The sequence below is a fragment of the Ornithorhynchus anatinus genome, chromosome 2 (genome assembly GCF_004115215.2).
Source record: "Ornithorhynchus anatinus isolate Pmale09 chromosome 2, mOrnAna1.pri.v4, whole genome shotgun sequence".
Classification (NCBI taxonomy): Eukaryota; Metazoa; Chordata; class Mammalia; order Monotremata; family Ornithorhynchidae; genus Ornithorhynchus; species Ornithorhynchus anatinus.
The window spans coordinates 16962384-16990290 of NC_041729.1; the positions used below are offsets into that span (position 1 = coordinate 16962384).

General features: G+C 47.5%; 1 protein-coding gene across 7 annotated transcripts; it reads left to right on the forward strand.

The window, feature by feature from the left end:
• The first annotated feature begins 5935 nt into the window (after positions 1-5935).
• On the forward strand, positions 5936-27788 carry CDK2AP1 (cyclin dependent kinase 2 associated protein 1). Of its 7 annotated transcripts, none has more exons than XM_007666899.4 (4): positions 5936-6114; positions 21783-21889; positions 24899-25025; positions 26929-27788. In XM_007666899.4, the coding sequence occupies exons 1-4, from the start codon at positions 6018-6020 to the stop codon at positions 26994-26996; spliced, it is 399 nt and encodes a 132-aa protein (XP_007665089.1). In that variant the 5' UTR covers positions 5936-6017; the 3' UTR covers positions 26997-27788. The 7 variants fall into 7 exon arrangements, with proteins under 7 accessions (XP_007665089.1, XP_016082777.1, XP_003430667.1 ...); XM_016227291.3 differs by having other exon boundaries at positions 21786-21889; XM_003430619.5 differs by having other exon boundaries at positions 5938-6114; positions 21783-21880.
• The last annotated feature ends 119 nt before the right edge of the window (positions 27789-27907 follow it).

Genomic DNA, 27907 nt, shown 5'->3' on the forward strand with positions numbered 1-27907 from the left:
CTCACCAAATCTGAGGACCTCTACTCTATCCTAATCCTCTTACTCCTCTCAGCCGCCTTTGACACTGTAAACTACCCCCTTCTCCTTGAAACGTTATCCAACCTTGGATTCACTGACACTGTCCTCTCTTGGTTCTCTTCCTTTCTCTCTTACCACTCCTTCTCAGTCTCTTTTGCTGGTTCCTCCTCTGCCTCCTACCCTTTAACATTAGGAGCCTCAGTTCTGGGTCCCCTTCTATTCTCTATCTACACCTATTCCTTTGGAGAACTCGTTTGCTCCCATGGCTTCAGTTATCATCTCTATGCAGATGATTGCCAAATCTACATCTCCAGCCCTGACCTCTCTCCTTCCCTACAATCTCACATTTCCTTCCACCTTCAAGACGTATCTACTTGGATGTCCCACCGACACTTCAAATTAAACATATCCAGAACTGAACTCCTTATCTGCCAACCCAAACCCTGTCTTCCTCCTGTCTTTTCCATCACAGTAGACAGCACCACTAACTTCTCTACCTCACGAGCCCATACCACTGGTGTTGCCTCGACTTTTCTCTCTCATTCCACCCACATATTCAACGTCACCAAATCCTGTCTGTTCTACCTTCACAACTGTTAAAAATCCACACTCTCCTCCCCATCCAAACTGCTACCATGCTGAACCAAGCACTTATCCTCTCCCGCTTTGATTACTGCATGACTTCTCGCTGACCTCCCGGCCTCCTGCCTCTCCCCGCTCCAATCTATAGTTCACTCTGCTGCACAAATCATTTATCAACAAAAAACGTTCAGTTCATGTCTCCCCACTCCTCAAGAACCTTCAAAGCCTGGCTATCCACCTTCGTATCAAACATAAATTCCCTGCCATTGGCTTTAAAGCACTCAGTCGGCTCACCCCACCCTAACTCACCTCATTAATCTTCTATTACAGGCCAGTCCGCACACTCCATTCCTCTAGCGCCAGTTTACTCACTGAGCCCTGATTTTGTCAATCTCGCCACTGACCCCCTTCCCACTTCCTCCCTCTAGCCTGGCACTCCCTCCCCATATATATATATATCAGAGCATCACTCTCCACCTTTAAAGCATTATTAAGATCACATCTCCGCTAAGAGGCTTCCCCAATTAAACCCTCTTTTCCCCAGCTCAATCTCCCTTCTGTTTCCTCTTTGTACTTCAGTCTGTGACCTTTGGACATTTGATATTCACCCCACCCCCAACCCTACAGCACTTATGTACATATCTGTAAATTATATAGTATAAATTATTTATTCATATTAATGTCTGTCCCCCCCAGGCTGTAAACTTATTATGGGCAGGTAAGATGTCGGCTGATTCTGTTCTATTGAACTCTCCCAAGCATTCGGTACGGTGCTCTGCCCACACTAAGTGCTCAATAAATGCCATCGATTAATGGATTGGTTGATGGGCCAGCACAGATGTGGAATCTCCTTGCCTTTTTTTTGTGTCTTGGGGAAAATCAGCCCAGGGGATCTTTTCAGTCATCTCACTTTGGGGCATGACATCAGTCTCAGAAAAGGGGCAGAGTGGTCTACTGCTGCAGCACTGAGTTGGAAGACCTGGACTCTTGTCTAGGCTCTGTCATTGGCTTAGCGTGTTCTCAAGCAAGTTGTTTATCCGTCCCTGGACCTCAGTTTCCCCAAAGGGAGCTAATAATCCCTGTTCCTCCCGTCCTCAACAAAATGTGAGTATAAAATGAGATCATAAAGGAGAAAATGTTTTGAATTCTCAGGAAGAAAAGTGTTCTGCTGTTTCTTTCCCCTGCTCCCCATTAGCCTTTGTTCCTCCCTGAGACTCTCTTGTCTCCTGTTACTTTCATTGCCTAGCAACCTCCCCCACCCCATGCCCTTTGTTCGTGCTTCTTCCCCTTCACCTATTCCTTCTTTTTTCCCCCCCCCTCAATCCCTCTCTCCTGCGCTGCTCTCTTCCTCTTTTCTCCTCTCCCCCTCCCTTTTCTTCCCTCTCAGGATCTTGTTTTTCTCTGCTCCTTGGCGCCCCTCTGGGACATTCCTCTCCCTCCAGCTGTCCTCTTTTCCCTTTGGACATGCTCACAGGAATCCAGGCAGGAAGTCGAGTCCAGGCAGCCTGAACCTTAAAATGTCAGCATCTCCTGTGCATAGATCGACGGCATTGCTGTTCGGTTTGGAAACTGCCTCGGCCGGGCGTCTGGATGGGATAGCTCCATGTGACAGGGGCTGGTGGCCGGGGAGGGGGGCTGATCCCAAAGGGATGAAGGCAACCGGGGCAGGGATGGATACCCTTGACCTCAGGGGAGGAAGAACAGGAAGTGAAAATATTTACTATGCATCTCAAAGCCACACGGCGAGTCCCTACCACTGGTTCCTCAGTTCGTTTTTAGGGGGAGCCGCCTCTCCTGGCTCAAAAGACACCCTGTCTGATTAATCTTCTGGGCAAGGTACAAAACTCACCTCCATGAAGTATTCACGTGTGCTGCTGCTGCTGCTTCACGGCCTTAGTTTTATTTGGTAATTACTGTGTTGCTAAGATGATTGCAAAATGACTTTTACCATATTTGCAAATTCCAAGGCTTTTTAAGCAAAGGGCTCAGATTTTTTTAAATTAATAAATAAATGAATTAGTGTGCCGGGCAAACCCGGAGGATTGGAGTTGGAGGATTAAAAATTATAGTACAGTAGAATCCCTCCCCAAAAGCAGTCTGTGAAGTGCCAGTTGGCACATGCACAATTTACTTTATAATTCCAAAAGTTCACGGATAGTTTGGGGAGTGACATGTGAACAATTTAGAGATAAATATATATATATATATAAAACATTAATAATGATGGTATTTGTTAAGTACTTACTAGGTGCCGAGCACTGTTCTAAGCGCTGGGGGAGATACAAGGTCATCAGGTTGTCCCACATGGGCTCACAGTTTTAATCCCCATTCTCCAGATGAGGTAACTGAGGCCCAGAGAAGTTAAGTGGCTTGCCCAAGGACACACAGCAGATAGTGGCGGAACCGGGATTAGAATATATTAAAAGGACACAAAGAGAACGGTGATACTTTGGCTATGTTTGTCAAATTCTTTTGGTGCCAAGGTTTGCTTTTCCAGAGGCTGTCTATCCCGTCCTCATTTTCCCCATGGGCTGGAAAAGCTACTTGCCCTTGGGGTTGTGAAAACAGCAGAACCTGTGCTGTCACTGCCACTTCCCAGAATGTTTGTGGGTGGGAAGTAAGGGAACAATCGGGAAAGAAGTGTCGGGAAGTAAGGCAGAACCTATTCAATAATGGCTTTCCCTAGTCCTACACTAATCATCCATTCCCTTATTCACTCGTTTATTTAGCATCTACTATAGGCAAAGCACTGTTCTCCTTGTTGGGGGGGAATATAATAAAGGATGAACAAAACTGGGACCCTGGCCCTCAAGGTGCTCATCATCTAAACGGGGAGCTGGCAGGTTGGCAATAGGGGTGACACCATGTTAGTAGCATCAGTCCTTACAAAATAAAACTAGCACTGGGGAAAAGAGTGCAAGCTCATTGTGGGTGGAGTCTATCAACTCTGTCGTATTCTCTGAAGCACTTAAGACAGTGCTCTGCACACAGTGAGCGCTCAGTAAATACGATCGATTGATTCATAAAAACAAGGAAACAAAAGAACACATTCCCGGCAATAAGCCCGAGGAAAGCGCAAGAAGACTGCAGCTAAAGAAGCTGTTTTCGGGCTCTTAACCATTCAAGCAAGGCTGTCCAGAGTTCAATAGTCAAAACAGCCACAGCTTCAGCCTTGCCAATTTTCTATAATTTGTGGAAGCATATGTCGCTGCTGTTTCACTTCCTCCCTCCCTTGTTTGGGCAGAGCCCTAATTGATCAGTGATATTTACAGAACACCTACTGAATGCAGAGCACTGTCCTAAGACTTGGGGAAAAGACAGCAGAAACAAGGCTATTTATTGAGTCCTTACTATCTGCCGAGGAAACAAGGCTATTTATTGAGTCCTTACTATCTGCCGAGCACCGTACTAACCACTTGGAAGATACAACGGAATTGGTAGACATGCTCCCTGAAAGGGGTAACAAAATAACAGGGGAGACGGTCAACAATTTTTTTATGGTATTTGTTAGGTGCTTACTAAGTGCCAGGCACTGTACTGAGTGCTGGAGTAGCTATGAGCGAATCATGTCTCAGATGGTGCTCATGGTCTTAATCCCCACTTTACCGATGAGGTAACCGAGACTCAGAGAAATTAAGTGACTCTCCCAAGGCCACCCAGCAGGCAAGTGACAGAGCCAGGATTATTCGAGCCGGGATTATTTACAAAGAGTGGGAGAGGGGGAACTAGAACAAGTAAATCAAGATGAAAGAGCAGAAAAAAATCATAGACTGTATCATAGACTATAGTTAAGGTATATACGTATATAAGTATACGCATATACTTATATACGTATAGTTGAGGTTGTACGTATAGTTAAGGTATGCGTACATGAGTACAGTTGGATTGAGGCGGCTATGGGTCTTGGGAATTAATCAGGAAAGCCTTCTTGGAGGAGATGGGCTTTGGGAGAGCTTTGAAAATAGGTTGGGCTGAGGTCTGGCAGATTGGGGGAGGGAGGAAGTTTCAGGCCCCCGGGGGAAAGAGCATGACCAAGAGGTCAAAGGCTGGAAAGCTGAGGGCGAGGTTCAAATTGGGAGAGCATGAGAAGAGCAGGCAGTGCCATCCGGGGAGGAACGGGTGAAGAATTCCATAGCTAGGAAAAACCAATCTGGTGAAGAACCTCCAGCTCGTGAGCCCTGTGCAAATCACCCAACTTCCTTGGAAATCCTAACAGCTCAGGACCAACTTTAAACAACCTGCTAGTTAGAGTTTCAACACCTGCATGCTCATCTCATTGGGAAAGCTGAAGGCACAGAAGTTTTCACGACCTCGTTGTGGGCAGGGAATGTGTCCGTTTATTCTTATATTGTACTTTCCCAAGCGCTTAGTACAGTCCTTTGTACACAGTAAGTGCTCAATAAATACAATTGAGTGAATGAATGGATGACTGTGTGGGACTGTGTCTGATCCACTTGTACTGTGCCAACCCCTGTGCTTTGTACATAGTAAGCACATCATGATGATGATGATCTGTGGAGCAATTTGGAGCTTAGTGGAGGGGGCTGGATCACATCCCCTTATTTTCCCGGGAACAATAGTTCACAAATACTGAATGGATAGGGTAAATTGCCAACAATGATTTTTATTGATGGAGAGAGGGCACTTTGGCCATAAAAGAATCATCTTTTTTCCACCCATCAGCAGTATTGATTAAGCATCCCTTGGGTGCAGAGGACTGTATTAGGCACTGCAGGTAGGTAAAGAGGACAGAGAAACAGCCCCGTCCCTAGGACGCTAGCTCACTTATCTAATGAGAGGAGCTGCATGATAAACCTAAACACCCAAATATAGAACAGTGATGGATACATCAAAATACACATAAGACTAGAAATAATACAAACCTGTTAACAAGTACTATCGCTGCAAGCACGAGAAGCCGTCTGAAGGGATTAGGGCACAGATTCAGGATGGTCTCAAAGCCAAGGGACCCAAGTTCCAATTCTTACTGTCTCTGATCGTCTAACCTGAGCCCACCTCAACACTCAGCCCCTAGTAAATGCTTTAATAAATACCATCATTATAGTAAATGTCATTTTTATTCTATCATTTCTGGTTGGACCCTGGACTCCTCAAGATCGAATTTTCTTGACCTGTTCAATGGGCAAAGTAACGTTTGTTCCCCCAAAATGCTGCAGAAGAAGATGGTGGGAAGGAGAAGAGTAAACGAGATGGGAAGGGCTTTAAGATCCTCGAGGGAAAAGCATGGTACGAATACTCAGGGAGTGGCTATAAATAGCAAATCTCAACAAGTTCTTATCCTCTAAAGTTGTGGAGGGCTCCAGCTAGGGTCAGTGGCTAACCAAGCTGGCTAACCTTGGAGCTAGGCATAATGGGTCTTTGTCTGATGAGAAAGTCCTTGATGGCAGGGACAAGGAATGGGAATGTCTAAATTGCAAACTTCCTGGAGCAGTTCAAGGAAAATGCATCTGCAATTCCCTTCTCGGGCACAAAAGCTCTATTTTCTTCAAGCCGGTAAAGATAAGCGTGGGCTGGTTGGGTCGGGGGTCGGGGGTGGGGTGGGGGTGGGGGTAAAAAGGTTTTTTTTTAAATTGAGCCTAGATTATTTGTGCCGTAGAGCCATATTGACCCCAGATGCATTTCACAAATTCCAAGTGTTTTTTTTTTTAAAACCCACCATAAAAGGTATAAATATGAATTTTAATTTTATCTTTGACGAATTGGTCATTGCTGAGGAGTCTGCTCGGAGTGTAACTGGAGGAGACGCCTCCCCAAAGGAGCAATAGTTCGTAGAAGAAACCTCATCTTTTAAATCTGCCTCACGGGGTTGGCTTCAAAAGCAGAAAATCCCAATTGAAATGAATTGAAAAAATGTTGTTCCCCTAATTATAAGGAAAAATATATAATGTATGGTATTTAAATGACTTGAGATGGTTAAGAATGCTAATTAGGATCATTTTCCTAAGATAAAATCCCGTACCCCCCCCCCCAAAAAAGTGCCTCACCTGTGACCCTCTAGACCCCCACAACCACGAATCGAGCCAGGGAGGGGAAAAAAAAAAATCCCCACTTCCAATTCGTGTCATCATTTTTTTTTTTAAATTTGAAAAGAGCTCCTTGAATTTTTCCAAGAAATCGGATTTTATTTGATTTTCGGAGAGAAGATCCCCCCGCCCTCAGTCCCCTTCCCATCCCGTCCAGGAGCTTGCAACTCGATTCCCTAAAAGTTTGCCAACTTCATTCACCCCAATTTTTTTTTTTTTGAAATCCGGGGCCGGTGGGGAGGGGGAGAAAACCAAAATGAAGTGAGGAGAAAGGAGGCAAAATGTGCCGCCGACAGGGTCTGGGGGTGGATTTCCGTCGTGTCCCCCCACCCCCCCGCCCGTGGCCCGTCCCCTATAGAAAGTTTTCAGGCTGTCTCTCCCCCCCCCCCATGATGTATGGATAATATACTGCATTGTGGGTGTCAATATAAGTGACGGCCATATTTGCCGGTGCCGCCGGAGCTGTAAACAACAAAAAGTGTGCGAGAGAGACAGAGACGCTTCACTGCATCTCGGGACATTTTTATTTCTTGAGTCGCTCATGTCTCTGGGAATGTCTTACAAGCCAAACTTGAACACCCACATGCCTGGCGCTTCCCTCAACCCGGGTAAGTGAGAAGGGCCAACCGGGAGGGAAGTTTGGCGGCCGGTTGGGCGGCCCCGGAGGCCGGCACAAAGGGCGCCGCCGGTGCCGGCGATACCTGGGGGAAACCCCACACTGTAGTTTGGGTCCAGTTCTCCGGGTAGGGTCAGATCGGCGGCGCTGATTCACAGCCGCCATGATTACGGAGCGCCCGGCTGCCGCGCGCCGCCCGCCGCGCGCGCTCGGCTCCGCTTCGGCTCCGCTCGGCTCCGCTCGGCTCCCCTCGGCTCCGCTCGGCTCCCTTCGGCTCCGCTCGGCTCCCCTCGGCTCCTCCCGCCGCCGCCCCCTCCCTCCCCGCCTGCAAACTTCGCCCGCCGGGGAGCCGGCCGCGCGGCGGGGTGGGCGCGCGTTTTGGAGCCGCCGCCGCTTTCCTCCATGATCGCCTCCCTCAGGGCGGCTGATTGATCTGGATCAGGAAGGCTGGCTGCTTCTTTTTTTTTTTTTTTCCCTCCCCTTCGGCCTCGCTTCTTTCCCCCCCTTCCCCGTCGCCTTCGGTTTGGGGCGGCTCGGCGAGGACCCCTGCCGGCCGCAGCCGGGATAGCGGCCGCTGGCCGGGCCGCCCGCGGTGGCCGACTCGCTCCCCCTCGGGCGGCCAACACACAGTCGTGTGTGTGTGGGGGGGGGGGGGGGGGGTTGTGTGGGTGTTGGAGGGGGTCGAAAAGTAGCCAGGGAGCTCGACTCACCGCCAGCCCGGTGGAAAAGTTTCCCCTGCAAGGAGCCGAGCGAAACGGCCGGGCGCAGTTGGACGTGCGAGAAACATCGGGAACAGACAAGTGTTTGTGTGTTGTGTGTGTGTGTGTGTGTGTGTTTTTTGGGGGGGTGCGAGGCGCAGAAAAGGTGGAAAAAGTGGGAGCGTGGCTGCACAGAGTGGTGCCCGTCCCCGGAGGCTGGGCAATTGGGGGGAGGTCCAGGAAACCCGGCCGCATGAGCGCGAGTTCTCAAGTAGGTTGGCAAGACCGAGTTGGGGGGAGCAAGGATGGGCAAGGGCCCGGGTGGGGCAGGGCAAGAGGACCGGCTGGGCAGGGTGACTAAAGGCCGTGGGGGGCTGGAGGGCTCGTGGCGGTTGGTTTTACGTTTCCGTGGATCAGGGCCCCCCTGCCAACCAGGTGGAGGTGATGCCTGGGGAGAAGCCGGACTCTATCCGAGGGCTAGGCCGCGATGGGGGGGGCTTAAAGGTCGGGGGAGTGGATCATTTGTGTGTGTGTGTTGTATTTGGATGACTGGAGAGGACCTGTGCAAGCAGATCCAGAAAGTTGGGGCAGTATTTTCTCGCGTGTGTAGGTGTGTGTGTGGAGGGGGATTCTATTTATCTTGATGATGTTGTTTTGTTTTGGTCTGTCTTGCTTTGCCGTCTGTCTCCCCCGTTTAGATTGTGAGCCCGTTATTGGGCAGGGATTGTCTCTCTCTCTGTTGCCAAATTGTCCATTCCAAGTGCTTAGGACAGTGCTCTGCACATAGTAAGCGCTTAATAAATACTACTGAGTGAATGAGTGGTACACAGCTGCCTGCTTGCACATCCTTCCAGGGTGGGGCCTTTCAGCACTACAAGGTGACAGTGGTTTCGGGGCAGGCCCTGAGTGTCTGGGGAAATGGTCGGTACAGCCCACTTTTTCTACCTTGGTGACTTCACCCAACACCTCTAGAGAGCAAACTCTAAACATCTTCTAGAAAGGCAAATGCCCGGTGCGCCGGTCGAAAGACTGATGTAAACCCCAGCTGTAGTCCTTAAAGATGCTCCCCCCCTTGAACGCGAGACTGATGGAAGAATTGTGCCAGTCCTGGGGGTTGAGGAAAAATGGCTCATTTTATTGTTCTCAGGTTAGAGGAGAGCGAAGAGCCCAGGATGCCGGCCTGATGGACTTGGGCCCTTTGTGAGGAGCAGGGGGTGGGGGGGAAGAAAGCTCCAGAAGTGCGTCAGCCCGAGGAAGGACAGGGCAGAGCATGGAATTTTGCTGGTTGCAGGTGAGAGCGGGGGGTAAACCAAGCAGCCTAGCCTGCCTGGGTTTTGTTTGCCTCTCTTTTGAGGGGCTGTCAAAGTCCTTCCTCCAGGAACAGACAAAAAAGCAACAACTTCCCCTCGGTCAGATGTTCTCATCTCTTAAATCCTGCCACCTCTCAAACCTTTGGGGTCAAAAATCACTCTAGAGGCACCCACAGGGTTGGGGATCTCTCTGTTCCAGCTCATCCACCTCTTGCTGTCTCATTTTCCCCCGAATTATGAGAGCTTGAGTCAGGGGTCGGGGGTGCTGGGAGAGGGCAAGGCCTTTGGGTGAAGCCCCAGCAGAACAAATCAGGCCATGGGGAGGGGTGCTCGGTTATCGGGCCAGTTCAATGTTTTTTGGTGCCAAACTGCAGAGGCACCATCTCATGTTCCGAAATGTTTCCCTAACGTCTCCCAGTCCTTTCTGGTTGTTTTTCCAGGAACGGCGTATCTGCGGCATTCAGGTTGCCATGGCCGAAAGTCGCTGGCATTTTCGGGGCATCCACCTCCTCCTGCCCGGGGTCCCTTTTGTAGAAATCCCTGTTCTTCCCTGCCATCTGCATTCAAGATGGACTCTCTCCCTTTCTCTTTCCTCTCTCCCTCTCCTGTCATTATCCCTCACACACCAGCCCTTCCTCCCGCTAGTGGGAATGCCAGCCCATGGCCTAAGGCCAAGAGAGTTAGACAAAGCCGTCCTCGCCTTGCACATCTCGCATTCCCAGTGACGTGACTGCAGCTCTGCCCCCTTCCTCCCTTCACAGCCTGAGCTTGACTTTCAGGACGGTGTTCTGTCCTCGCTTGCCACCACCTTGGGGGCAGATCAGCCATTTGGGGTTCTAGACCCCTCAAGATTTTAGGGAGGGGAACGGTCTCCCCTTCCACCCCCCCACCCCGCCCCCGGGACAGATCAAGAAGGTAGGAGGGAAAGAACCAGAGTCTCCTCTTCTGCCCTGAAGATTTGCCTTTTCTTTGCCAACCCTTTTGGTTCACTGCAGCCCTCCCAGGGAATTCTGTGTCTGCCTTGCACAGTGCGCATTGTCTGATGTTTTCCAGAAAGCGTGGCTGGGAAATCTGCAGTTGATTAGTTGCTGCTTACAGCCCAGTTTTAATTTCCCCTCTCCCCCCTATGCCCTGCAGATTTTGGTGTACTTCACCTTAAGCTTTGAACCCTTGCAGAACTCGAGACGGCAGTAGGGTCCATCTGAAGGAAGGAAGCTCTGTTTGGCGTTGGTTTTAGGATTCACAGTAATCCTGTAAGAGAGGGAATGCTAATCTACACCAGGTGAACAACAAAGTTGAGGCAGCCTGTTTATTCCATCAGGTGTGGATACCAATTTCCACAGACTCCAGAATTTCATTGCAACTCCACAGGGTTTAAGCCCCCTAACTTCCCAGGGTTGTTGTCCCTAATCTCAAATCAGTCATTCATATTTATTAAGCCCTTAGTGTGTGCAGAGTACTGTACTAAGCATTTGGGAGAGTACAAAAGAAGCAGCGTGGTCTACTGGATAGAGCACGGGTCTGGGAGTCAAGAAGCACCTGGGGCTCTGACACTTGTCAGCTGGGTGACCTGGGGCAAGTTACTTCTCTCTGCCTCTGTTGCCTCATCTGTAAAGAGGGGATTAAGACTGTGAGCCCTGTGTGGAACAGGGACTGTGTCCAACCTGATCATCTGATCTCTACCCCAGTGCTTAGTACAGTGCCCGGCACATACCTAGTGCTTAACAAGTACCACGATTAGTACAGCATAACAGAGTTGGTAGATACATTCCCTGCCTGCAATGAGCTCACAGTGTAGAGGACTCCACATGGGTCTACCTTTCCCTGTCAGAGTTGGGCCCAATATGAATAATTGTGGTATTTGATAAGTGCTTACTGTGTGCCAAGCACTGGGGTAGATACAAGGTCATCAGGTCAGACACTGCCCCTCCCCTTCACTGGGCTCATGGTCTAAGGAGGAGGTAGACCAGGTATTGATTCCCTACTTAACAGATGAGGAAACTGAGACAGAGAAGTTAGGTGACTAGCTTTGTCACCCAGAAGATTGCCCCGTCCCCTGGGCCACACTGCCTCAAGCATTCTAAAATTCATGCTGGAGACCGGAGGGCACGTGCAGAGTCAGGAGTTATACCTGCAGGAAGGCAGGAGAGGGTTCAAAGTCTGAGACCAAATAATAGTCTATGCCCCAGGACTGAGAGCTGGGAAAGAGGGATAGTGGGAGATTTTGGTCACCATTGCTGTCCTCCTCCCCACACTCCTTGCTCTCTGTTCACCCTCTCCTCTGATGCTGAAAATGGAGGAAACAGTGCCCGGTAATGATCCAGATTGCCCTGCCCCTCCAGGCCTGCCAAAGAATGTGGGGTGGAAGGAGTGGCGGGGAAAGGACAGATTTTCCCTGGAGTAGAGGATCTTGGGCGTAGCAAGGTCAGCTAACTTCAGTTCACACTCTGACTTCTCTTTAAGCCCTCCTGCACCTGCCTCCCGTCCTTCTGGCCCCCACTTTACGTCCGAGTTGCTGATGGGCTCCGAATGGACTTGCCGACAGCAGTGAAGTTCTTCTGGCAGTGTAACTGCGTCGGCTGCTCTGATGTCTCATGACCACAGCCCCAGCGTCTGCTTCAGGAACCCCCGGGGATCCTGCCGGCCTTGAGATGTTCCCGTACCCCAGCCCCCGACTGCCTGGGGCCCTGTCCTAGCTGTCCTAGCTGTCAAACCGTTCTGCTGGCTTGTCTCACCCCTTTCCCTCCTGCGTGGTCACAGAGACAGGTAGCCGTTCCTAGGCGTTAGAAGCCCAAATTAGATTCTGTTTAATAATTCATTCGTTATCCACTGGACTGAGCCAGACCCAAGAGGACGTTTTTCTCCATCTAACATTTTGGGAGGACCTGCCGCCTCCATCTCAAGTACAAAGGAAATGTTTTCTTTCCTTCTTAGGTTTCTTGGAGAGAGAATTGAGGAGCAGCATGGCCTAGTGGAAGTAATAATAATAATAATGATGGCATTTGTTAAGCACTTACTATGTGTGAAGTACTGTTCTAAGCGCTGGGTGGGGGGAATACAAGGTGATCAAGATTTTCCCACGTGGGGCTCACAGTCTAAATTCCCAGTTTACAGATGAGGTAACTGAGGCCCACAGAAGTTAAGTGACTTGCCCAAAGTCACACAGCTGACAAGTAGCAGAACAGGGATTAGAACCCATGACCTCTGACTCCCAAGCCCGAGCTCTTTCCACTGAGCCACACTGCTTCTCATCAGAAGGTCCTGGGTTCTAATGCTGGCTCTGCCCCTTGTCTGCTGTGTGACCATGGACAAGATATTGACTTCTCCCTGCCTCAGTTACCGTAGCTGTAAAATGGGGATTAAGAGTGTGAGCCTCGTGTGGGACTTGGACTGGGTCCAACCTCATTAGCTTGCATCTGTCCCAGTGTTTATAACAATGCTTGGCACATAATAACAGTGGTACTTATTAAGTACTTCTTATGATGATTATCAATAGTTAACATTAGTGATTAATACTAATAACCATCATCATAATAACAAATACCATAAAAAAAGAATTAGGTTGGGCAGGTCCCTGGAGGCTCTTGGTTTGTTTCTTTTTCTGGGCTGCAAGGTCCAGTCAGTGGCCCAAACCTGCACTTGGACCTGTGACCTTTGGGCATTTGATATTAGCCCCACAGCACTTAGGTACATATCTTTAAATGATCTATCATACAGTACTTATATTAATGTCTGTCTCCCCCAGAGCATGTCTACTAGCTCTGTAGTATTGTACTCTCCCAAGTACTCAGTACAGTGCTCTGCACATAGTAAGTGCTCAATAAATACCATTTTTGATTGATTGGAAAATGTAGAACTTGGGAAAAATTCCCCAGGGGAAAATTCTGCTGGGGAGGGCAGAGGCTGAAGGCTGGAAAACTGGGGATGGGTCTCTGGCTCTGTCATAACTCTGTTGTATTGGACCCTCCCAAGTGCTTAGTACTGTGTTCTGCATACGGTGAGGGCTCAATAAGAACTATTGAATGATTGATTTATAGCTGAGGGCAGAGTCAGCGATTCTGCAGTTACTGCCAGCCATATGGTGAATCTGGGAAGATCTGGTGAAGCAGCATGGCATAGTGCATAGAGCACGGGCCTGGGAGTCAGAAGGTTGTGGGTTGTAATCACGGCTTGGCCACTTTGTCACTTCTCTGTGCCTCACTTTCCTCATCTGTAAAATGGGGATTGAGACTGAGCTTCACGTGGGACAGGGACACTGTCGACCATCCCCTTCTCCTCCACACTTTATCTCACCTTGGCTTCACAGACTCCGTCCTCTCCTGGTTCTCCTCTTATCTTTCTGGCTGTTCATTTCATTCTCTCCCCTCCCATTAACTGTAGGGGTTCCTCAAGGGTCAGTTCTTGGCCCTCTTCTGTTCTCCATCTAGACTCACTCACTTGTGAACTCACTCGCTCCCACAGCTTCAACTATCATCTCTTTGCAGATGACACCCAAATCTACATCTCCTCCCGGTTCTCTCCTCCTGCCTCCAGGACGTCTCCACCTGGATGTCTGCCCGCCACCTATAACTCAGCATGTCTAAAACTGAGCTCCTTATCTTCCCTCCCAAAACCTGTCCTCTCCCTGACTTCCCTGTCACTTTGGACGGCACGACCATCCTTCCTGTCTCACAGGCCCGCAACCTCGGTGTCGTCCTTGACTCAGCTCTCTCATTCACCCCACACATCCAATCCGTCACCAACACTTGCCGGTCTCACCTTTACAGTATCGTGCTGGTACAAGCATCGAAATTGCTATCGTGCTGGTACAAGCTCTCATAATATCCCGACTGGATTATTGCATCAGCCTCCTCTGGAATCTTCCTTCCTCCTGTCTCTCCCCACTCCAGTCTATTCTTCATTCTGCTGCCCAGATCATCTCCTACAGAAACGCTCTGGGCATGTCACTCCCCTCCTCAAAAACCTCCAGTGGTTGCCTATCGACCGTCGCACAAAACAAAAACTCCTCACTTTTGGCTTCAAAGCTCTCCATCCCCTTTCCCCCTCCTACCTCACCTCCCTTCTCTCTTTCTACTGCCCACCCCATACACTCCGCTCCTCTGCTGCTCACCTCCTCACTGTCTCCCGTTCACGCCTGTCCTGCCGTAGACCCCCGGCCCACGTCCTACTGCTGTCCTGGAAAGGCCTCCCTCCTCACATCCACCAAACTAACTCTCTTCCCCTCTTCAAAGCCCTGCCGAGACCTTACCTCCTCCAGGAAGCCTTCCCAGACTGAGCCCCCCTTTTCCTCTGTTCCCACTCCCCTCCTTCCCCTCCCACTCTCTGCTCTTCCCCCTTCCCCTCAGCACTGTGCTCATTTGTATATATTATTTATTACCCTATTTATTTGTTAATGAGGTGTATATCTCCTTGATTCTATTTATCTTGATGATGATGTTTTGTTTTGTTCTGTTTGGCTTTGCTGTCTGTCTCCCCCGTTTAGACTATGAGCCCGTCATTGAGTAGGGATTGTCTCTACCTGTTGCCGAATTGTACATTCCAAGTACTTAGTACAGTGCTCTGCACATAGTAAGTGCTCAATAAATACTATTGAATGAGTGAATGAATAAATGAATATTTGCTTGTATCCACCCCATTGCCTACTAGAGAGCTTGGCACACAGTAAATGCTTAACAAATACCAGTATTTTTATCTAGTGGATCTGTGACTTTGGGCAAGTCACTTAACTTCTGTCTGCTTCAGTTACCTCATCTGTAAAATGGGGATTAAGACTCTGAGCCCATTGTGGGACATGTACTTTGTCCAACCTGATTTACTTGTATCTACCCAAGTGCTTAGTACAGTTTTTGGTGTGAAGTAAGTGCTTTACAAAAAAAATTTAAAAAAAAAACAAATAAACCAAACCTCTTATCTCCCCCACTGTATTTGCCCTCGGGGTATCCCCTAAGTAGTTGCTTTTATTGTCGGGGTGGGGGGGTGCCCAGGCACTTTGATGCTTACTCCACTCACACCCCTATAGCACTTATGTACGTATCCTTATATTCTCTTGCTTCCCCCATGTATCATTATTTTGTCAACTCCCCTAACTTGATTGTAAAATCCTTGAGGGCAGAGATTATCACCCAGTGCTAAGTACAGTGCTCTACACTTATAGTGCTCAATAAGTACCATTCAATCAGTGGTATTTATTGAGCATTTACTATGTGCAGAGCCCGGTGCTAAGTACTTGGGAGAGTAAAATAAGAGAATTAGGAGATACATCCCCTGACCACTGATTGATTTGTCCATGAAAATACAGTAGTGCACCTTTATCTGGCCCCTTGAACAATCCCACAGGCAGCCCAAACTCAACAACTCTCCGGCCCCACACCAGCAGGGAAGGGTTTGTTCATTCAGTCGTATTTATTGAGCGCTTACTGTGTGCAGAGCATTATACAGAAGCAGCGTGGCCCCGTGGCTAGAGCATGGGCCTAGGAGTCAGAAGGACCTGGGTTCTAATCCCAGCTCTGTTACTTGTCTGCTATGTGATCTTGGGCCAGTCACTCCATAACAGTTGTACTCCATCGGGAAAAGCCACTCACAGCCCAGAGGCCAGCACCAGAGTAGACCTGGGAGAGGGAAGGAAATAAAAGGAGAACCTAGACTGATGAGGAGTTGCACGCACACTCTATTCTACTGATTTTTAACTTATGCCTCCTCTGATTGAAGGCTCCTTGATGATGGGGTTAGTGTGTCTACTTATTCTTTTGTATTCTCCCAATACAGTGCTGTGCTCACAGTGAGTCCCCAGTAAATACCACTGATTGTTTGGTTAGGACCTGGAGTGGGGATAGAGAGAATGAAATGAGTCAATCGCAGGGTTTTCAGCGTGTGTGTGTTCGTCCTTCTGGGTTGGGGGTGAGGGGTGGGTGGGGGTCATTTGCTACACTCGGCTGGCTGGATCTGGGCATCAGCAAGCTCTCTGTGTTGCTCTGCCAGAGTCTGGCCTCTGCCACCTCCGAGGTGGGAATGTATCTGTTAATTGCTATATAATAATAATAATAATGTTGGTATTTGTTAAGCGCTTATTATGTGCAAAGCACTGTTCTAAGCACTGGGGGGATACAAGGTGATCAGGTTGCCCCACGTGGGGCTCACAGTCTTCACCCCCATTTTACAGATTAGGTAACTGAGGCCCAGAGAAAGTGAAGTGACTGGCCCAAAGTCACACAGCTGACAAGTGGCGGAGCCGGGATTAGAACCCACAACCTCTGACTCCCAAACCCGGGCTCTTTCCACTGAGCCACGCTGCTCCTCACTATATCATACTCTCCAGAGCGCTTAGTGCTGTGCTTTGTACTCAGTAGGTGCTTTATAAATACAATGGCCCAAATGAATGAATGGAAGGTGACGGGGCAGTCAGTCACCCCTCGAAGTAGCTTTTGTATGATATCACAGACACCCCTGGAATGGCAGGATTCAGCCTCCAGAGCCTTGCTTGAATCTGGAAATGGGAATAAGTGGAACTGTGACAGAAACTACCGGCAGTTAACTCACAAGGGTTATGGAGTCTCAGTTATTCAGTAAAAAATGAATGGACCCTTTTCACCTTGCACTCCTCCCTTCTTTCCTCTCTGGAGAGCGGGCGGTCCAGTTTGGCGGTCCAGCGCTGGCAGCGGGAGAGGGCTCCACTGGCACAAATCTCCGCAGCTGGGGCTGAGCCGGGCCTCTGAAGAAAGAAAGTCCGTTGTCTGTGTGTGTGCACGTGTCTGCACGTGCGTTGTCTGTGTGTTACCATCCTGCTCCCTGCAGGTGACAGCCAGAGTGGGGAATATTATCTTCCTTTCCATTTGGGATGTGTGTGCCTGTGGTGCGGGCTGCAGAGGAATAGGTAAATTCTCCATGGTTACCGCTGTTTGTAATTCTGCAGGACATCCTTCACTTGCTAATGGCCCCTCGTGTCTCCATTACAGGCTTGCATATGCTCCGGGTAAAGTAGACGATAAAATTCCATGGCTGCTCCAGTGACAGGATTCCATTGATCCAGTCAAAGATGAATTCCGAGCGGTGTGCTTGGCTTTGCTTAGGGATTTGTGGCTTTTTTTAAATGGTATTTGTTAAGCGCTTACTATGTGCTAGGCAATGTACAAAGGGCTGGGCTAGATAAAAGATCGTTAGGTCCGTGTCCCACTTTGGGCCCAAAGATTAATCTTCATTTTACAGATGAGGTAACTGAGGCACAAAGAAGTGAAGCGATTTGCCCAAGATCATTCAGCAGACATATGGCAGGGCCGGGATTAGAACCCAAGTTCTCCGACTCCCGGGCCCATGCGCTTTCCATTTGGCCACGGGACTTTGGGTTAAAGGCAGTGGGTGAACAGGGGGTGGCTCTGGGTTTTTGGTTTCGGGGTAGTCAGGTGGTCAGCAGGGCATGGCTGGGTTGCCTTGGAACTTTGCCGGTGAGATGCTGGGGAGGGGGCAGAGGAGGGATCTGGTGGTCAGCTGGCCTGGCTGCTTTGCCTCTGCCACATAATAATAATAATAATGGTATTTGTTATGTGCTTACTATGTGCCAAGCACTGTTCTTAGTGCTGGGGTAGATACAAAGCAACCAGGTTGTCCCATGTGGGGTTCACAGTTTTCAACCCCATTTTATGGATGAGGTAACTGAAGCACAGAGAAGTTAAGTGACTTGTCCAAAGTCACAGAGCTGCCAAGTGGCAGAGGCGGGATTAGAAGCCATGACCTCTGTCTTCCAAGCCCGTGCTCTTGTCACTGAGCCACACTGCTTCTCCAATCTTTGAGCTGTCCGCAGTTTGCGGCCTGAGCCGGACAAAGGGAAGGCACTTCAGTTGCTCTGACCAGAGCCAGATACCACTACCCCCCCCCCCCCCCCGCCCCCTGCTCTTCCCCTTTCCCCTCCCCTCAGCACTGTGCTCATTTGTATATATTATTTATTACCCTATTTATTTTGTTAATGAGGTGTATATCTCCTAGATTCTATTTATCTTGGTGATGTTGTTTTGTTTTGTTCTATTTTGCTTTGCTGTCTGTATGCCCCGTTTAGACTGTGAACCTGTCATTGGTCAGGAATTGTCTCTATCTGTTGCCGAATTGTACATTCCAAGCGCTTAGTACAGTGCTCTGCACATAGTAAGCGCTCAATAAATACTATTGAATGAATGAATAAAAATTTCCACGGTGGTTCTGGTTAACCCCAATCCCTTGCCTTTCAATGCAGTGTCTGAGTCCCCGGGCCCAGGCCAGACCCTCCTTGCTTTAGGGCCCAACATTGCCAGGAGTTGGGACAAGATCTTTGCAACTGGGGAATGCGGGGGCTTGCCTCACCTGGAGGAGGCCAAACTGCTCCTCACAGACAGACAAGTAGGAATAGTAATGGTATTTAAAAAGTGCGCTTACCAGGTGCTAACACTAGATTAAATGGACCAAAACTAGATCAATCAAGCAGTGGTATTTATGGGCTGGTCGTGGGGTGATAATAATAATAAACTTTCATTCAACTGTTTTTATTGAGCTCTTACTGTGTGCAGAGCACTGCATTAAGTGCTGGGAAGAGTACAGTATGACAGTAAACAGACACATTCCAGCCCACAATGAGTTTACAGTCTAGAGGGGGAGACAGTAACATAAATAAACTACGGATGGATATTCATTCATTCAATAGTATTTATTGAGCGCTTACTATGTGCAGAGCACTGTACTAAGCGCTTGGGATGAACAAGTCGGCAACAGATAGAGATAGTCCCTGCCATTTGACGGGTTTACAGTCTAATTGGGGGAGATGGACAGACAAGATGGATGGATATGGACATAAGTGCTGTCAGGCTGGAAGGGGTGTTGAATAGAGAGCAAGTCAGGGCGATGCAGAAGGGAGTGGGAGAAGAGGGAAGGAGGGCTTAGGCAGAGAAGGCCTCTGTTTCCTGTATGCCAAACCCTGTGCTAAGTACTGGGGTAGATATGATGCAACCAGATGAATGAATGAATGAATGATGACATTTGTTAAGCAGTTACTATGTGCAAAGCACTGTTCTATGCGCTGGGGTAGATACAAGGTAATCAGGTTGTCCCATATGGGGCTCACAGTCTTAATCCCCATTTTACAGATGGGGTAACTGAGGCACAGAGAAGTTAAGTGACTTGCCCAAAGTCACACAGCTGACAAGTGGCTGAGCTGGGATTTAAACCCATGACCTTTGATTCCCAAGCCCGGGCTCTTTCCACTGAGCCACGCTTCTTGAGAGACAATCCCTGTCCCAAATGGGACGAGCAGGCTAGTGGAAAGGAGAACAAGGATTTTATCACCATTTTACAGATGCGGAAACTGAAGCAAGGAGAAATTAAGTGACTTTCCTAAGGTGTCACAGCGGGCAAGTGGTTGAGCTGGGATTAGAACCCGAATCTCCTGGGCCTGTGCTCTTTCCACTAGGCCACACTACGTCTCCTGGGTGATGTTAATAGTAATAATAACAATGATGGTATTTGTTAAGCGCTTACTAGGTGCCAAGCACCATTCTAAGCACTGGGGTAGATACAAAGTAATCAGGTTGTCTCACGTGGGGCTCACAGTCTTAATCCCATTTTACAGAGGAGGTCACTGAGGCACAGAGAAGTTATGTGATTTACCCAAAGTCACACAGCTGACAAATGGCAGAGCCGGGATTAAAACCCACTATCTCTGACTCGCAAGCTCGGGCTCTTTCCTCTAAACCACGCTGCTTCCTGATCAGAGGGAGCAGCTTCTCCTTCAGCAACTGGTTTTATCCCACCCTTAGCCCCATCGCATTTAGGTACATATCTTTAAAGCATATGTCCAACCTACTCATTTATTATTAATGTCGGTCTCCTCCTCTAGACTCTAAGGCTGTTGTGGGCAGGTAAAACATCTGCTAACTCTGTTGTACTCTCCCAAGTGCTTCGTACAAAACTCTTTCACAAAGTAAGCGCTCAATTCCATTGATTGATTAAATGATTGACTGGACGACTTCAGAGAGGAGCTATGCCAGCGGAGGAGGAGCTGGAACCTCTCTTGCTTTCTTGCTGCAGGGGACCTAGCAGTACATGACTTTTTCGGCCATTCTGATTTGTGGCAGACCAGTACTATGAAAAGAGGGAAGGTAGTCTTGTGCAGTTTTCAAGGGTGGCTGTTTGGTAATGTTAATGTGACCCCCCCCCCCCATAAAATAAAATGGAAAAATAGTTTTTCATGGCTTTTGTTAAATTTTTATTTGCTGAAATACCCTCGACTAGATCATCATCAACCCAGTTTTAAAAATGATATGGTTGTTCTAATGGTAGCCTTGGAAAAAAAATCCATTAGCCCCAAAGGCCCAGGGCCAGGGTGCAGGACAGGGGCAAGCAGGGCCTGCTGCCTCTCACTTAATCATTATTATGTTGTTCTTCGACCACCATCTTCTTCCAGCAGTTCAGTCTTGGGAAGGACGGGCTTCTGGCTAACATGGAACAGTCATTCTGTAAATCATATTTATTGAGTACTTAATATGTGCAGACCACTCTACTAAGTGCTTGGGAGAGTTCAGTATAAGACAGTTAGTAGACGCGTTCCCTGCCCACAAAGAGCTTACAGTCTAGAGTAAAGTGTGAAGTGTCTGTGTTCACACTGGTTTTGTTGATGAATTCTCACCTGGGAGGGGGAGATTGGGGACTGAGGTGCCATGGGTCTCGCTATAAAAGGAAGTTCGTCCTAGACTCAAGACCAATCAGCAGGAGGACAAAAAATGGGTAAGCTACCTCACAGCAAAACTTGCCATCTTTCAATCGAAGGATATGTTTCTCTTCTGTAGGATGACTTGTGGGTAGAGCATAGAGCGGCTGGGAGAGGGCTGTGGGGGATAGAAGCCTAGACTGTCGAGCTAGGTCTGCCACTAAATCACCAGGTGACTTTGGGCCTTAACTGTTGTAGTCTTCAGGTCCTCCATCTGAAAAATGGGGAGAATAATCTGTACCCCTCCCTGCCCTACTGGATGTGGTACATATGTACAGTTTTCCTTCCTACTGGAAGAAGATGCTATTGATGGTGAAATCAACTCTTGGGTGCGGGAGTGATTGAAAAGGCCAACGTGGGACCCACAATGCCGGCCTTAATGTGTAACCCTCTCCTGGGGTTTGTGTGTTTCTTGTTTGTAGTTTATAGCTCTGAATGCTGCTTTTTTCCCTCCATGTTTACTGTCTTTTCAGAACTTCTGCTCCAGGAGAGCTACTCCTTTTTAAATAATGATATCACATTTGAAAGTGCTATCCTATTTTTAGGATGAAGAGATCTGTGTATTCTGAGGGATTTAAACTTATTGTTGTGATTATCAGTGACGATTATTATCGGGATGTGACTTCAAGCCTAGGGGGCTATAGCCTCAAGCTCAAGGTTATATCATATGTAAAAAGGAGTTGGGAGCCAAAGTGATGTGCTAATCTTCCCTGGGGGTCCCTGGAAATTAAGAGGCCTAAAATCCATGTGTCAACTAATAATTCCAGTCTCACTATTTTCTTTTCACGACAGCAGGTAGTGTCCATTCTCCTTCAACCAGCATGGCGTCATCCACCCAATACCGGCAACTTATCAATGACTATGGTCCCCCGTCTCTAGGCTACACACAGGTAATACAGGTATTTCCCTTTTTTTTTTACAATCTATTACTCATTTCTATTGTCCATCATAAAGAAAGGAAACAGAGGCGTTTCAGGTAATATATATCATGGGGAGTCCATGTTTCTGGGGCCCCAGGTGCACTGCCTAGAGGTTGGATTGACTGGACGAGTATTGCAGTCCAGTACACGTGGATGGGGGGAAGAGAAGTGAGACAGGTCAAAAGGAGCCTTAGGAAAAATATGGCCTCAAACCCAAGACCAGGATTCCAGGCCTCTAGAAAAGCCCTTTTCCACTTCTCAGCAGAGTTCCATGAGCAAATGCCCCAAGTTCAACTCTGGTTCCAAGCTGTGAGCAGGAAGTTTGGAAAAATTGGGTTTGAGCAGCAAGATTGTTCCCAGCAGGAGGAGCCAGTGCAGAGTACTTTCCCTGGGGCTGCTCCTGTTAGAACCCGGGGCCCCTTATTTTTTGTTTTTCAGCCCATTTTCATAGGGAAAGAGGGTTTAGGGGCTGCGCGTATGGGATATGTGTGTCTTGTAATCTTCTAGGCTCATTTCATGCCAACTGGGTAGAAGGGCGGAGGGACGAGAGACCAAGCTGAACTCCCCAGATTTCCCCCCAAGGGGTATATAGGGACAGGAGAGTTATCATTATCATTATATTGAGCGTGTACTGTATGCAGATCACCATACTAAGCGCCTGGGGGACTACAATATAACGGAGATGGTAGACACATTCCCCGCCTCCGAGTTTGCGGAGTAGAGTGAGTTTAGAGTCAACCTAATTGCCCCAACACGTCCAAATATTTGGTGACTAAACGGCGAACAACATGATCAAGAAGCTTTTCAACCTCATGTTCATTTAGCCACAGTTGGATCCCGGAGTGGGAACAGGTAATGCCGCTTGGCAACAGGGCGAGAACGCAACTTCAAGGAATGGACCATTGTTACCCGATCAGCCAGAGAAGCCAGCCATTCCAAGGAGGCTTTCATTTCAAGGAGCAGACCTAACGATGTCCTGTACGGACTGGGATAATCTTGCCTTGCCTGGCCAAGCTTTTCTGCCCCAAGAGGAGACTCTGGCTAGAACCAAGGAGAGAGTCCTGCTCAAAAAGCAGAGAAACCAGAAAGAATGCCTGGAGAGAAGCCTGGAGCAGGAGAAGACTGGGGAGGCCAAGAAGCAGAGCCAGGAGGATGAGAGGGAGGAGAAGAGGAAGGACGGGGAAGTCACCATGAGGTCCAGGGAGAATGTCAAGGAGAGGGTGAAGGAGCAGAGGAGAGTCAGGGAGGCCACGAGGAAGCAGCGGAGAGAGAAGAAGAAGACGACTAAGGCACTGCACATAAATGTGTCTGCTCTGGTAAAGCCCTGGGAAGAGGAAGATAAAGAGTACAGAAAGGAAGAGGTGGAAGTGAGTTCTTGCAGGAAACTTAGCTTCACTCATTTGGGTGCTTGCCACCTGCCTTCATCAAGTCTTAGAAATTATTTCTTTATCAATTAGTCATGAGTTCAGGTGTCTTCTGAGGTGAAATTGGCTGAATAGGTCTGTTGCATTTTGTAGCCTTTGTCCACAAAGCTGGTCTCAGAGGCCCCTTTTCTGCATCTTGTCAATCAGTCGTATTTATCCCGTGGATTTTAGCAGTCAAGACATCATGTGACAGAGGAGAGTAATAATTAACAATATCTGTGGAATTTGTTAAGTTTTTACAATGCGCCAGGCACAATGCTAAGTGCTGGGGTAGATTCAAGAAAATCAGGAGGGACACTGTCCATATCCCACATGGGGCTCAGTCTAAGGAGGGGAACAGGTATAAATACATATCCTAATAATAATTATGGTACTTGTTAAATGTTTACTATGTACCAAATACTGTACTAAGGTAGAAGATAATCAGGTCCCACATGGGACTCACAGTCTAAGAAGGAGGGGGAACAGGGATTGTACATTGTACAGATGAGCCAACAGAGGCACAGAGAAGTTGTGCTTTGACCAGAGTTACACAGCAGAAGGAGCCAGGATAAGAGCCCAGATGCTCTGGCTTCCAGGCCTATGCTCTATCAATTAGGCCGCACAGTTTCCTAACCCTGACTGTCCTTAGCCCAGTACCTTATACTATAAGATGGTCATTACCTGGTTCCTTCCATGTGAGTAGCTAAAGCACTCACCGACATCGTCTTATTCCTCCTGGAGTGATGGGGATGGAGTCTTGAATCAGAAATCACAGCTGAGCAGCTTCAGTTCCAGAGACTTTGGGGATGAGAACCTGGGTGAAGGTACTGATTACAGGGCTAGTGGTTTGGGAAGCATCATCCGCACTACTGTCTCTGAAGTCATGTTCCCACTGGGTAGGCAGGCAAGGTTACACTAGAATTTTACATGCAAAACCCACATATGGCTAAAGTGATGACAGCCCAGTGCCATGGAATCATGAACCAGCTCAGTAGCTGCTGTGGTCTTTGCCACCCATGTTAGCCAACTATTTTCTGAATTTCTGCTGAGTCTTTCCAGCATTTGAGTCATCCCAGTGTTTCTTTGGGGAGAACCTTGACTTCTGATGGCAGAGTCCCAGAAAGCACCTCAACCGCAATGAGTCGTGAGTGGGACTTGGCTGGAGGGGTCGGGGGGCCCTCCTGGACAGGTGACACGTGAAGTGTAAGTCTTCCTACTTTATAGGTTGGGAAACGGACACAGAGAAGTTCGCTGACCTGCTCAAGCTTCCCAAACAGTCAACCTCAAGCTAAGATTGGAGATCGAGTCCTCCCACTCTCGTATCCTTCCGCCCTTAAGACCAGTCTTAAGGTTTGAGAAACCTCAAACCTCAGGGGCCACTCAAGAGTTTTTTTTTTATTATTTCTTTTAATACATCTTTCAGTTGTACTTGAATGTCACTTACGCTTCTGTGGACATTAGTGGCATGACGGATGAAAGAAGAAAAATGGCATCTCTCGTGAGGCCTGGGGTGGCACCGTACAGTTCCCTGGCTTTTGCATTCACCAATGACGTTTTAATGACCTTCTTGCTCTGATTTCAGGGGTCGGGGAGCAGCCAGGTGCCCCAGAGCAAATATGCAGAGCTTCTAGCAATCATTGAAGAACTAGGGAAGGAGATCAGACCCACGTACGCAGGGAGTAAAAGTGCCATGGAGAGGCTAAAACGAGGTAAGAAGTGGGCTTCTTTTCATTTTTTGGTAGGGAGAAGTGGATTAACTCGGGCTACTAAAATACTTCATAGAAAGGTTCCCCCAGTGATTTGAGAAATTGGATTTTATTCTCTAAGAACGATTTGGCTTTCAAATGGAAAGGAAACATCCCAGTTTATTTCATTATCTTGCAAAAGCTTTTAACAGGGCCAAATTTGGAGGTGGTAAACTGACCTCTGGGTATGGATCGTTCACTTGGTCTTGTAATGCCAAGGGGTAATTTATTAAAAAGCCTCCAACAACTCCACAAGAGTTATTCCCCAGGCTCACTCTAGACTCAGACATTGTTTTTGTCCTCGAACAGTTCTTCTCCTCGGCAGATTTCAAGTCTGGGGAGATCTTTCTGAACCAAGGGGCACTTTTTACCAGAAATTCATTTTGTTGGGCTGGTCAGAGCCCTTTGGTTGAGAAATCCAGATAAAATATGCTCTCTCGCAGCAGGACTCTATTAAAGAAAAAAGGTGACTCATACAAAGGCGTGACTGGCTGATTTAAGAGTCAACTAAATAGGCTGCTGCCTCAAAGGAAAGTTTCTAATTTAAAAGGTGGCACTTCAGAGGAGCACAAGCCTGTGTGTTAATTTCAGCTGGATCTTCTGAGGAGGGTGCAGACTTTCAACCAATCTGTCTTCCCCAAGGTTCTTCTCTACAGTAAGGCGAGGCAACTTGCAAGAGAGATAAAAAAAAAAAAGGACACAGAAAAACACTTCAATTATATAAGGCAAAAAAAAAGGACAGAAGAAAATGTCATCCTTCGAACGATAGGGAAAAGAAAACTAATATCAGATGCGAAAAGGCGGTCTTTTAGTGAATTGTGGGTGTTTTTTTTTTTAAGAAATGGGTATCCCATTTAGGAGTAAAAACCAAATTAGATTCCAGAGGGTGAAAAGACTAGCTAGAGAGGAAAAAAACTTGGAGATTGTATTGAACAAGTGGTCAACGTATTGCCGTTAGTAAAAAAATAACCAGAATCTGGGATGTATTATCGGGAATAGGATAGGTTTAGGCTCCACTTGAGATTGGCTAGGTCCATATTAGAGTATCAAGCTTGGTTTGGTCCTCTGCATTTTGAGAGAGGTGGAGAAGATGGAGAGGATCCAAAAGCAGTTGATGTAAATGACCAAAAGGTTGGGCAACAGGAAGTAGGCTTTTTTGGGAAAAAACAGGAGAAGAAATGGTTATTACAAGAAAAATGCTCACCAGTTTTCTGGGAATTGGAAAATGAATCTGACTAGAAAGTGGAAGAATTCCCAGAAAACTGGGTTGATTAAACACTGAACAGGTCCCCAAGGAAGCTAAATCCCTGGAGATCTTTCCAAATAGGAACGAGTCCCACCAGCTGTGACGGGGAGAGGGGTAGAGGGCTGGGGACAGGAATGTTGAGATGGACAACAGCATGTGACCCCTTGCAACCCAACTGTCTTTTTCAGCATGTTAAGATGAGGATTCAACTCAACACATCCCCTCCCTGGCTAGATTGCTTAGTGGGATTTAAGACAAAAAAATCTCTGTAAGGGGGAAAAAAACCCAAATCTCAAAACCTCAAAAATCCCAGCTACACCCCTTGCTCTGCTCTAATTTCACCATTGGCCATCTGGCCTGGAATGGTTCCTATTTGCCTGGGGGAGGGGATGGACCCAGATGAACTCCTGTCATAAATCAATCAATGGCATTTATTGAGCACTTACTGTGTGCAGAGCACTATTCTAAGTGCTTGGGAGAATACAGTATAACAGAGGTGGTAGGCATGGTCGCTGCCCATAAAGACCTTACAGTCTAGCTCCCTGAAATAATCTTTCTGAATTAGTTCTCCTGGCTGTCACATAAATTAGATTATTCCTAACGTCTGCCTTTCTTTTCCAGGCATCATTCATGCGAGAGGATTAGTTCGGGAATGCTTGGCAGAAACGGAACGGAATGCAAGATCCTAGCCTCCCATTGGACTTCGAAGGTTTTCCATCTCTTTATGAAGAAAAAAAATACTTATTCCTCCGGTGACTTTTGGAAACATTCAGATGGATCTTTTATTTGGAGTGTTTTAACATTTTAGGTTATTTCTTCTCTTCCCCCCACCCCACCAGAAATACAGTCTACAATTAATTATATGAGAAAGAAAGATTTTGCAGTTCATTAGGGCCTAATTTTAAGTAGTTAGAAACTACCCAGATTTTTTTAAAGCATTCTGAGACAGAAACTGCATGTAGAAAGATACGCTTACCTTATTGCAAACTCTAGTTTGTTTTTTTGCTAGCCTGCCAAGCCTTTTATGTTTCTTTCTTTGAATATCTTTGTGTTACTCAAATTGTTGCTCTCTACACCTTTTACCATAAGTTACAACAGCTCTAGGATTTTGTTTTGAATAAGTAAATGCTGACAGCACGTTTTACCCAGTAGTCTGGTATGTCCCAGTTTGCCATACAACGTAGACCCTGCTTAAAAATAACCTTGTTTTTTTGGCGTAAGAATTTGCATGATTGTTAGTGCTTTGGAGTCAATTTAAAATGCATGAGTTATAAATACTGAAGACAGATCAACCTACTAAACATAACAAAGACCCCAGAAAATTAATTTTCATACTAAGACTGTAGATTTCAGTTGTAAGTTTGCCACAAAATGAACAAAAATCTGGATAAATGACTAAAACTGTTATTTGCATCTTTGTATGTATTTATTACTTGATGTAATAAAGCTTATTTTCATTAACAATTTGTACTAAAAACAAATGTGGATTCACTTTAATTTGGGGAGCATCAGAATCAATCAGTCGTGTTTACTGAGGGCTTACTATGTGCATTCAGTGCGTGGGAGAGAACAGAATTAACAGACACGTTCCACGAGCTTA

Excerpts from the sequence above, each read along its gene's own strand:
- CDK2AP1 (XM_007666898.4), top strand. The coding sequence starts at position 22,882 with ATGTCCTGTACGGACTGGGATAATCTTGCCTTGCCTGGCCAAGCTTTT. Across the intron at positions 23,278-24,898 it reads ACAGAAAGGAAGAGGTGGAA|GGGTCGGGGAGCAGCCAGGT; the intron begins GTGAGTTCTTGC and ends CTCTGATTTCAG. Across the intron at positions 25,026-26,928 it reads CATGGAGAGGCTAAAACGAG|GCATCATTCATGCGAGAGGA; the intron begins GTAAGAAGTGGG and ends TTTCTTTTCCAG.